The sequence below is a fragment of the Pygocentrus nattereri genome, unplaced genomic scaffold (assembly GCF_015220715.1).
Source record: "Pygocentrus nattereri isolate fPygNat1 unplaced genomic scaffold, fPygNat1.pri scaffold_74_arrow_ctg1, whole genome shotgun sequence".
Classification (NCBI taxonomy): domain Eukaryota; kingdom Metazoa; phylum Chordata; class Actinopteri; order Characiformes; family Serrasalmidae; genus Pygocentrus; species Pygocentrus nattereri.
The window spans coordinates 101,687-113,398 of NW_023618305.1; the positions used below are offsets into that span (position 1 = coordinate 101,687).

The following is an 11,712-nucleotide window of genomic DNA, read 5'->3' on the forward strand; positions in this document are numbered from 1 at the left end:
CATTTTGGTCAGCGTTCTTGAACTGCCAGCAATCCCGTCTTCAAGCATGTCAAGTTGTCTTAGCTGCAGACCTTGAGAAAATCTACATTAGATGTAAGAGGGTAAAACATTAGTTCAAATAACCCACAAGTTTATACACATAACTTATAAATGTCTACATTTGAGTTGGGGATGATTCTTTTGTTCTTTCAATGTTCCACCCCATTGAAAGTAATGCCCACCACCATAACACAGTCGACCACAGTGGGATGAAACAATAAAATAAATACAATTACTAATCAGTCTGCAATTTTTCATTCATTTCAGATTAATTTTTTAATAGGCACAGTGGTTTTGTACAGATTTTAGTGAAGGGAGAGGCCGAGTTGTTTCAGGATAGTACTTGTGGGCGCTGTTCTGGAAAAACTGCATTAAATAAATGCCCCATTAAATAATTACAGTGGCAAGTTAATATTATTCAAACTTTAGCTAAAGGGGCTGGACAATGGACTGTTATAATAAAACTTTATCTCAGTAATTCTGAACTTATGTGACTGGATGATCATTAGCCAAAGTCAAACTTGGAAAATATTAATTAAACTATAATATTATATAAACTAAATATTAAATAAATAATATTAAATAAACTTAAACTATAATAACTCAATTTCTATCTGCTCAGGATCTTGTATATATGTAACTGTAATCATAAAAATGTAAACAAACGCAAGCCAGCAAGCATTTTTTGTATTTTTGTTTCTTTTTAAACTTTAATTTTCAGGCAGAGGTCGAACCTTGAATTGATATCAAGATATCGAAATATGGAGGTAAAGTTCAATCAGGGGTGACTATGGTAATCAGAAAGGTCGCTAAAGTTCATTCTGTTTGTGACTAAAGCAAATGCCACTGGCTTTTGGTAAATAAAGTAACCTAATGTTAATGTTACTTTGGACAGGCGGCAATGACAGTCAACAGTTATTGCTTTCTCCTTTCCTACTACACTGTAAAAACAAGTATATGGGCCAATGACATCCTCTAAAAGCCAGCCCGTGCATAAATAACAAGTCATGAGTAACGCTAATGATAATTTCATCGAGCTCTAGAGAAGCGCTGAGAAATAAGTGTAACTAGCTACCTGTAAATGAACATCAGCCATCTTGCCAGGGATTTGCGAGATTTGTACATCACAGATCCATATCGTACTGATGTTTTCTTTGCTTTGTGGTTTGTTCCGCAAACCCTTAAGGCAAACATTAAACGGTCAATCAGTTTATTATTTTCACTGTGTTGTGAGCCAAAATGAGTCTAGGCAATGTTATGGTTTATGAAATCTAACAAAGTGCAGTCAGGCCACTTACCAGGTAAGACCATCACTGCGCGCGCTTTCTTTCAGTTGCATACGACGTGTGCAAATGCAGCACCGCATTGATCGTTTCAGTATTCCCCGGCGCTGCATCCACCTCACAGTTCTTCTCCTGTTGTTAAGTGTGTCCCGTTGATGTACAAGTTTAAGAATATCTTCACTTAAACGAGCCATACTAGGCAGAAGGACGCGCTCTAGATGTCTAAGCATAACGGAATGCTGGGAAATGAAGTTCGTACCACGTGTGTCGCGGTAGTTTTGTATTCTGCGGTAATGTTAGTTGCATGCGATTATTTCCCGTTTCATGTTTTTACCGCTTAGTCTGCAGCAAAGGAAAATCATGGTAAGTAATAATTTAGGGTCGCATATAATGGTTTCTTACTATAGATACAGCGTAGTCGTATTCTTAGGGTAGGTCCCAATGTGCAGTGTCTTGTGAATTTGAGTTCCTAGATAGCCTTGCTTAACACAGTGGTAGCCAGCTCGCTAGGTGTGGCTACCAAAATGTTAGCTAGCAAGTGGTAACATGAGCCTGAGTGTGTTTGGGCTGTGGGGTCGCCAAAACAAAAACAAAATGTTTTTGTGATCTTATTTTCTTTCATGTGTGATTATGAGAAACAGAATCGTATAACTACACGCGCTAAGTCAAAAGAACACGTTGAAAAGGAGCCAAAGGGGGAACCAGGAACATCTCTTCCTCCACAAAACGGTGTGTAACAGTTACTCAACGTATTTGGCCAGCTGGCTGGTTTAAGGCTAAATAAAGTAAAGTAACTTTATTTCTCAAAAACAGATGTGAAAATAATCACGGGCGAGAGTTCATGTTCCAGACCACAGCATGGCAAAAAGAAACTGCTGCCACGGCCCCAGTCATTATCCATCAAGAAAGGTCAGTAGCTAGATAAATTAGACCGTAAACTAACTAACTAACATGTATGTGGTTATATGTGGTTATGTGGGCTACTTAAATGGGGCTGCACAATTTTTCATTAAATTTTACTTATGATTTTTGACTTAAAACTGAAATCATGATTCTCATTTATAATTCTTTGAATAGCAATTTTGTACAGAACAATATGAATTTATGAAGGTCTTTCATTCTGTATCTTAGTGTGTGTACAGCAATTTGGAGATGAAGTGCATGTAATATGCAATATAGTGAAGTACAAAAGCTTTCTAAATAAAATTAGAATTATAAAGTATAAATAGAATCGCATTAAAAATCCTCATGTAAAACAGGCAAACTACCATCACCTTACAGCTGAGTTTGGTAATACACATGAAAGGTGTCTGCATAGCAAAACATCTTCTATACTTCATATTTCGTATTTGTTAATGTTAAAAATGTTATGTAAATGTTAAAATCAACACATCTACAGTTATAGTTGTTTCACAGAGTGGTAATATGAACTATTATGCCATTTTATGAAGATGTTTCGCTGACAGCTTTTTGTACTTAATATATAAATAGTTTACATTTTCAGTGTAAGGGATTAAAACTATGGTTACTCATAGTTCATTTTAGATTAAATAAATGTTACAAAGTAGGTAGGTTGCTTACTTTTAAGCTAAAATGAAACTTTTATTATTTAATTATTTGCAACACATGCAGTGTAAAGTAAGCAACAGGGATCTTTACAAGTTTGAATTTATTAAACTGAAAATAAGATATAAACCACAGATTATTGTTCTGTGAAAGGGGGCCTTTTATGCTCATTTTCCGTGTTCATGATTTTATTTTTGAGGTCTACTAGAATAGATTTACATGCGTCACTATTACTAAATCATTTTACCATGTTGTATTAGCATGCTAAGCTTGCCGGTAGGCAGGCAGTAAGAATTGTGTTATGGGATGGCATCACTTTGTAACAGAGAAAAGGCTGGAGTACCAACAAGGTATTTTGAGCAGCCGAGAAAATTGGTTTCTGTGGGAGAGATTTTCTCCCTCTGAACTTCGATTTGACAGAATTCATGACTTTGGAGACCATTTACATGCACAAAAAGCATAATAGGTCTTTTTTTTTAAAAAAGCATAATATGTCTCTTACTATTATACGCTTGTTATCTGTACTTATTTATTGCATATACATTTATCATTTAAGACATCCATATTACAGTCAGGTAAAAGGACAAAGCCAGGTCAAAACCAAAATCAGGGTAAAAATTCTCTGTAAGAGGGAGCTGTTAGCACCCAAGAAGTAGATTTAATGTGTGTTTGTTGAAAGGAAGGGAACTGATCTCATTAATACAGGTTTCTTTCAGCCACAAATTGCCTGTATGTGAATGAAAAAACTCCAAACTACAGTAAACATATCCTACATTTCATTTAACTAGGTCTAGGTTGTCAAGCTTGGTAGATTTCTGACAGCTTTTACAATTCCACTCAAAGTTAGGCTGAAAACTAAGACTTAAACATTTATTGTTGAATATTAACAGTATTCTGAGTGTTCTAATAGTAGCTGTTTATAATTTTCTTTCTATCTATCTTTATGTATATTGTTTGTACATTTCACATGCAAGCATAGATAATATTTGAAAGCATAAATTCTATCCTTTTATCTTGTTTTTCTTTTTCATTTAATTTCTCTCTTAATCCTTGTCTCTTCTTTTTATTTTTCTATAAAACAGATGAGAGGACATTGGCTTTGGACTCCAGCCCAGACAAGGCATCCACCTCACTTCCTAAAAAGAGAAAGCTGCAGATGGCAAGCCCCCTGAAAAAAGGTTATTATACAAAATAATTTTTTCATAGTGGGTTACATTGTATTTACACTCTGTTTATGAAGCCCTATCAACAGTGACTTTTTGTTTCTAGCAGTACCTGAGCTCAGGACTAGCTTTCTCTCTATTTGAGCTGAATTTGTTTTCCTAGAGGAGGTCTGGTATTGCAATTTGTAAGGAATTAGAATGACCAGCTATGTAAATTCCACCAATTTATCCCAGATTGCCTATATCAAAACCTCACAGCCGGATATTCACATTGGCGTTAAGAGTAAGATTACACACATACAAGAAAACAAGTTCCAGGTGAAAGAAAGCATTAGGCTAGTAATGTGAGATAATTCAGCGTAACAGATTTCACACAACAAGACAGAAATCATATTGCCTTCTGAGAGGTACTTTCAAGATACCTTATGTTCATTCTCTTTCTAATTGTGCCTTGACTAGTGTTGAATTTGAGTATTTTTTTTTTTGCATTGCAAATGCATTTTTAAAATGCCATCCGCTAACTTTTTGTACCACATAGCCCTAAATATGATATGCTTGTTTCCATTTAGTTAAATACTATACATTTTAAATAGGGCCCAGAGTCTTTTATTAGGTCTGAAGACAGACTGGAAAGTCAGTGTCTGCAATATATTATCTTAGCTTATGGATAAACTTGATCCATTAGGTCTATTCTTTTGTCTCAGATGTCTTGTAATTTTTTGAAACGGTTACCTTTTTCATGGTAGGGATGTGTCCCACAGCTGCTTTGGAGCTTCAAAAGTTGAGGGGCAAAGTTGAACTGATGGAACAAAAGATCAAAATGCTGGAACAAGTGAATTCGGATCTGAAGGATGACAAAGAATTTTTGCTCAGCCAGATAAAATCATCGGCTCCTCAGCTGAGTATGTATTAAAAAACAGCAACAATGTATTGTAACACATGGGGTAAATTAATACATATAACATAATACATACATGACAACAGACTTAAACCTAATCCATATTCTTTAAAACAGCATTTTTCTTGTTTTCTTCCTCCCTTATTTATTTCATTATTGTATACCCAGAGAGGCAAACCATTCAGACTTCATCAGATGACGAATCGAGCACATCATCATACACGTCCAGTTCTTCAGAGGAGGTGCCAAAAAAGAAAAAGAAGAAAAAGTCTTCTCGTGGATGTGATAACGAGAGTCTTCAACTTGGCAACAGCAGGACCCGTAGTAAGTGAATAAGCACACTCTTCTGATCACTCCCTTCCTGGTTCCTTTTCTCACTCCACCTTATTACTGATTTTTCCTGTTTACTTTGACTTATTACTACAGTGGTCATTTTAATGATTGTCTTATGCTGCAACGTAATGTAAGAGCAATATTGTAGAAAACTGTGGAAAAAAAAATCACAGTTCTGAAAAAAATATGCGTTCAAAAAAGTTTATTTAATTTAATTTAATAAATTAATTAGATCAATACAAAGTTCTTTGTCATTTAATACAAAGTCTTCATAATTGAGAATAATGTACAGCACCATTAGAAGACATTTTTAAAAACCTTGCCAGAAAATTTGTAGTGGCTTTTACAATGTGCTTCTGTACTGAGTGTTTTTGTATTCTGATTGGAAACTGTTGAACACTAACAAGTAACCTGTTGCAAAAAGTAGCACGTCTAAACTTAGCAAAGTACCTGCTCACAGGTAAAAAAAAAACAAAACAAAAAAAAACACTTTTTGGTTGTTTTCTGTCAAAGCAAACACTTCTTGGCTGTAGTCAGAGGCAGGACAGAGGTTTCCTGTTGCTCTACATTAATTAATTAATTAGCTGGAGCAAAAAGGAAATTAAGACCAGACTGGGTCTCCTGCACCAGTCTTTACTGAGCCTGTTGAACACCAAGAGCATGCTCTGATTTACTGGACTGGACAGGTTTACTTGGATTAGCACTATATGCTACCCACAACAACAATAATTGTTTATTGGTTATGTTTTCTCATTACTTTGCTGTGTTACATAATAAACTTTTTTATTAAAAAGTTTATTTAAAGAGCAAAGAGCCATATGGGACAGTGTGGACACCCCTGGTCAAAGGAATAAAAAAAATATTTGCTATCATTGTTATTTGCTGACACTGACAGATTGGAAATTTTTTTAAAAATTGTGCCGTGTGCAGACTTTATATATGTTATGTTACAAAAGTTAAAATATATATAAATGTAATTTTTTCAAATGTGTTAAATTTAGCAAATTGATAGAAATTGCCACATATATGCCATATTTAAGTTGTTTGTTAGAGTGGATGTGTTCATTTATTTACACTTACATAACCAACAAGTCTGATTTGAGGAGGGCTATTCAAACTTTTGTAAAATACTGTAAATAAAGAGCATAATAAATAAATATTTTCCAGCAATCATACATAAGCAACTTAACAGTAAGTGATGGTAATAATAATAGCAATTATTGTTCAGTTATTGTTCATGTCTTGAGCTTTTCTTACTTTTGTATGATGGATTTTTCAAAACAATTTTCAATAGTTGCAGGCCTAGACGTTGCCATAGCTGCAAAATGTGTTGATCATTAAGATTCGCTTTGTGTCTTGGACATAGGAAATTTTAACTTTAGTGATATTACCAACCACTGAAGTAATTAGACATTTTCATGCTGGTCAGGTTACATAGAAATACAGTATTTATGTTGTTGGCATTTTAACTGTACAGCACAATTTATTTAAGTAATTAAAAAAAAAAAAAATCATGTTTGATTTTGCCAGCATTCTTAGTCAGGTTTTCCAAAGATACAAGACTGTAGTTTTATATATTCATGCATATGATTATTGAACAGTATTTGAGGATTATGACTTTTCATGCCTTTTTTTTTTTGCAGTGAAGACGATTGAAGGGGTCATAAAACGCTATAAGCTGGCACTGAAGTCGTACAGAAGATGTGGCTCAATGAAGAGGGCGTTTGAAAAGCAAAACGTCGACAGAAACACGATTGCGCGAACTGCTCCAATTGCAGAGCTTTACATAGCATTTCCAGATGCCTTTGCTGCTTTGCCAGAATGGAATGACACAGTTGAGAAGATGTCAGCATATGCTGAACGTTGTAGGCAAGCAATTACTAGTGACATGGCTCAGCAAATTCTAGAAATGAAAAAGAAACACCTCCTTCTACCAATTGTGTATAAGCTCACATAAAAGTTAAGTTGATAAAATATTGGTGATACAAAGGCATCTGAATATGTAAACTTCATTTAGGTTTGTGGTCATTTTCTTTTGTTACTTAACATTGTTTGTAGGAAATGTTAAGTAATTAAAGCCTGTGTTTAAATAGGATGTCTTAGAATTTTGGGTAACACTTTATTTGAAGGCTACCTACATAAGGGCTTTATGATGCATTCACACTGAATAATGTGTTTATGAAGCACTACTTGAACATTTATTAAGTGCTTATGTCGGTTCTCGCTGAAGATGTTTTATGAAATAAATGACATTGTCCTGACATAATATGAATAAACCTTGAACATATTTACAGCACTAAACATATTTAAAATGCTATACATAAGTATTTATGTCAGCATTCTTAAGACGACTGTATTAATATCAGGTGAAATATGCCTGGAAACCACCCCCTCTTCCCTCCATGGCATGGATAAGATGATTGATGCAATTATGTATAGTGTTTTAAATGTTTAGTGCTGTAAATATGTTCAAGGTTTATTCATATTATGTCAGGACAATGTCATTTATTTCATAAAACATCTTATGTCAGGTTGCGAGAACCGACATAAGCACTTAATAAATGTTCAAGTAGAGCTTCATAAACGCATTATTCAGTGTGAATGCGTCATAAAGCCCTTATGTAGGTAGCCTTCAAATAAAGTGTTACCGAATTTTGGAGGATCTTGGTATTGTTAACATGATTGTTACAATGCAAGTTTCATTTATATTCACTACAGTCAGTTTGTAGTATGAGATAGTAAATATGTCCATGCATTTAACTTTTGAGTGATAAGGTAATGGAACAACCTGCCTATTAATCACAAATATTGGAAAAAAAAAACAACTTTGTATATTGAAGGCATTTTCTTTTTCTCAGTAAAGGTGTTTAATGTAAATTTGTTTCCACATTTTGATTTACTGCTGCCATTTGATATTAACAGTAACAATTTTCATACTAATTTACATATATTTGTTTATTAGGTAGCATGTCAAAGAGCACATTAGAAATTGTTAAATGAAACTCACATAAAACAAGTTGAGACTAAAGTTTATTTAAGAAATTATATGTAAAGATGTGGAACTCACTTTAATTAAGGGCCAGAGAAAACATACATAAGAGCTTCATGGCACTTGAATAAGGATTCATAAAAATATTATAAACTGTAAAACTCACTTAGGGGCCAGAGAAAACATACATAAGAGCGTCATGGCACTTGAATAAGGATTCATAAAAACATTATAAACTGTAAAATGGAACTCACTTTACTTAAGGGCCAGAGAAAACATACATAAGAGCTTCATGGCACTTGAATAAGGATTCATAAAAACATTATAAACTGTAAAATGGAACTCACTTTACTTAAGGGCCAGAGAAAACATACATAAGAGCGTCATGGCACTTGAATAAGGATTCATAAAAACATTATAAACTGTAAAATGGAACTCACTTTACTTAAGGGCCAGAGAAAACATACATAAGAGCGTCATGGCACTTGAATAAGGATTCATAAAAACATTATAAACTGTAAAATGGAACTCACTTTACTTAAGGGCCAGAGAAAACATACATAAGAGCGTCATGACACTTGAATAAAGATTCATAAAAACATTATAAACTGTAAAATGGAACTCACTTTACTTAAGGGCCAGAGAAAACATACATAAGAGCGTCATGGCACTTGAATAAGGATTCATAAAAATATTATAAACTGTAAAACTCACTTAGGGGCCAGAGAAAACATACATAAGAATGTCAATACAGTGTCATAGTATTTGATTAAGGATTCATGAAAATGATTTTTCATAACCCACATTATTTTGTCATTTAGCAGATTCTCTTAACCTGCACAAAATGTGCGAACAGTGGAAGCAAAATCAAAACAGAATATTCTAGATTGAGACAGCAGGAATCTATATCCTAAAAGACGTCATACCTTATAGTTAAATATAGTAAAATACATATTTATAACACAAGTCTACAGATTGAGTTAAGAGTGTGCGGTTCTTCAGTTGATGACAGAAGGAGCTGAGAGATGATGCAGTGCAGAGTTTAGGGAGAAGTGTGTTCTACCACTGAGGGGCCAAGACACTGAAGCAGTAACCGAGAGGCAAGCTTGTATTTTATGGAAGGACATTTCAAGAGAGAAGTGGAAGACCTAAGCCAGTGTGCTTGGAAGGTAAGAACTAAAGAGTTGTGTCTTCTTCCCTCAACAGGATCTCAACAGAGGAGTCACTGAAAAGTACTGAAACTTGCATCCTGCACCATTGTTTACTCTTTAATGAAGAATGAGTAAAGGGTTAAAGAATTTGCACATGATGAAATAAAATTGTAGAAAGAATTTCATAGACTTACTTCCCTTTCTGTGTAGTCTGTTTTCTTTGATGAACACCAGGCTTATTCGCCCAAAATCAGTGCCCAAACTCACTACTGTGCTTGTGTAGGCCTTGAAATTAACACTTTTGTTCAGTTTAACCAACTGCCTCATTTTGTAAAGCTGTATCACATCATCAGCACTGTGTCACCCTGACATACCAAACACAAAGCCACTAAGTCAGCTGTCATAACATGCTATATCATTTCACCTCAGAAAATGTCATGACACAACCTAATGTCACCAAAAATCTATGTCTCTTGACATAGTTGTTATGTCAACATGACATCAAAGTTGACAAAAGCAGTCTTTATGACAACTGACGTCTTATGGAATAAGTGTTTATGTATGTTTATGTATGTTTGTGTCGGTTGTCATGAAGTGCTTATGTAGGTGTCATGTAGCCTTCATTACCGTGCCCTACAGTAAAGTGTTACCCAACTTATAAAGGTTCCAAATGAAGAAGAAGCTTTGGAACTGGCACGCAGATTTCAAGCAATCTCCTGTATACCTCAGATTATGGGCCTAATCGATGGAACACACATTCCAGTTCTTCCCACAGCAGATGGGTACAGAGATTTTGTAAATAGAAAAGGCTGGCCCTCCTACGTGCTTCAAGGGGTAGTTGATGACAAAGGCTGGTAAGTCAATTTCACAGCATAATTTCAATTACATTTAAACAAACATTTATTTTCTACATTTGTATTGCAAAGTTGTTGCAGATAACAGAAAACATACATCAGAGTCTATTTAAGATCAAGACTAAGCAATATTATATAGTAACATTATTAGGTGCACTATATGTATGTATATTGTAAAAACATTATTCTATTTTCCATGGTTATGACCATAAAATGCAGATCAGTTCATCTTTGTTTCTAAAATCTATTTTTATTTTTGTATTTTCTCACTTCTGGAACATCAGCTGCAAAATGCCTGGGAGCGCACATGATGCCACTGTGCTTCATCAGTCTGAGCTCTTTCAGAAGGCTCACCTCCTGCCCAAGGTAATGTGTTATGTAAGTATTCTCAGAGCTTGTTCAGAGTTATGGTACATAATATCCATCTTCTTACTTTATAGGGTGTGAAAACCATTGAGGGAGAAGTAGTCCGACTCCTGGTTGTTGGTGACCCTGCTTACCCCTCACTTGACTGGTTAATTAAAGGGTACACAAACTCCCCCAACTTGACACCTGAGCAGGAGTCATTCAACATTTACCTTAGCTCACTCAGGGTAGGGGTAGAGATGGCTTTTGGCAAGTTAAAATCAAGGTGGCGAGGACTGCTAAAAAGAAGTGACTTTCACTTCTCATTCGCACCTATGATCATTGCCACATGCTGTGCTTTGCACAATTTTTGTGAGAAGCTGGAAGAGTTTAGTCAAAGTAATGACATCTTTCATCAGCCTGTTCAACCAGTTAATGTATCTACAAGCAACAGTGGCATCAATGCAAGGGAGGTACTGACCAAGTAATTAGCCAGTGAATTTCCCCTTCGACACGGGCACTTACACTAAACACTTCAGAGTAACTGCAGATGTTAAATCAACATACTATGTAGTCATATGTAAATGTTACTTTTTTGTTGTTGTTTTTTTTTTGTTATTCCCGGGCCAACATTCCTTGGCCACACCACCACCACCACCCCCCCTTTCCAGGGGACATATTATTATTTCTTTTTCACTTTGTTATTAAAGTCACAGCTCATCATTTATTAATAATAATAGAGATATAAGGTGATGTGGCACCACAACCACCCAACACCCCTCCAAACACCACCACCCCCCACCCTCATATACCCCTAGATTTGAGCAAAACAAAAAAAACTAAACAGACAAAAAAGAAGAAGAGAGAGGATGAAATAACATTAATAGTAATAAGCATAAGAAGAATGATACCAATAACACTTAACAATGGACAAACTAGACATACAGGACAGACAAGCGCAAATAATGCCCCCTTTTGTAATCATAACATGGGTGGTTATCAAATCCTATGTAGGGGTTTAGACCCTATCCTAATGAGTTTGGAGAGAGAAATCAGCTATCAATATATTGTAAAAATTGTGACCAGGTTTC

General features: G+C 35.0%; 1 protein-coding gene across 1 annotated transcript; it reads left to right on the forward strand.

The window, feature by feature from the left end:
* The first annotated feature begins 1,391 nt into the window (after positions 1-1,391).
* On the forward strand, positions 1,392-7,443 carry LOC108419040 (coiled-coil domain-containing protein 106-like). Its single transcript, XM_037536665.1, has 7 exons — positions 1,392-1,685; positions 1,964-2,051; positions 2,136-2,231; positions 3,971-4,066; positions 4,798-4,953; positions 5,118-5,273; positions 6,926-7,443. The coding sequence occupies exons 1-7, from the start codon at positions 1,647-1,649 to the stop codon at positions 7,237-7,239; spliced, it is 945 nt and encodes a 314-aa protein (XP_037392562.1). The 5' UTR covers positions 1,392-1,646; the 3' UTR covers positions 7,240-7,443.
* Positions 7,444-11,712: the final 4,269 nt, after the last annotated feature.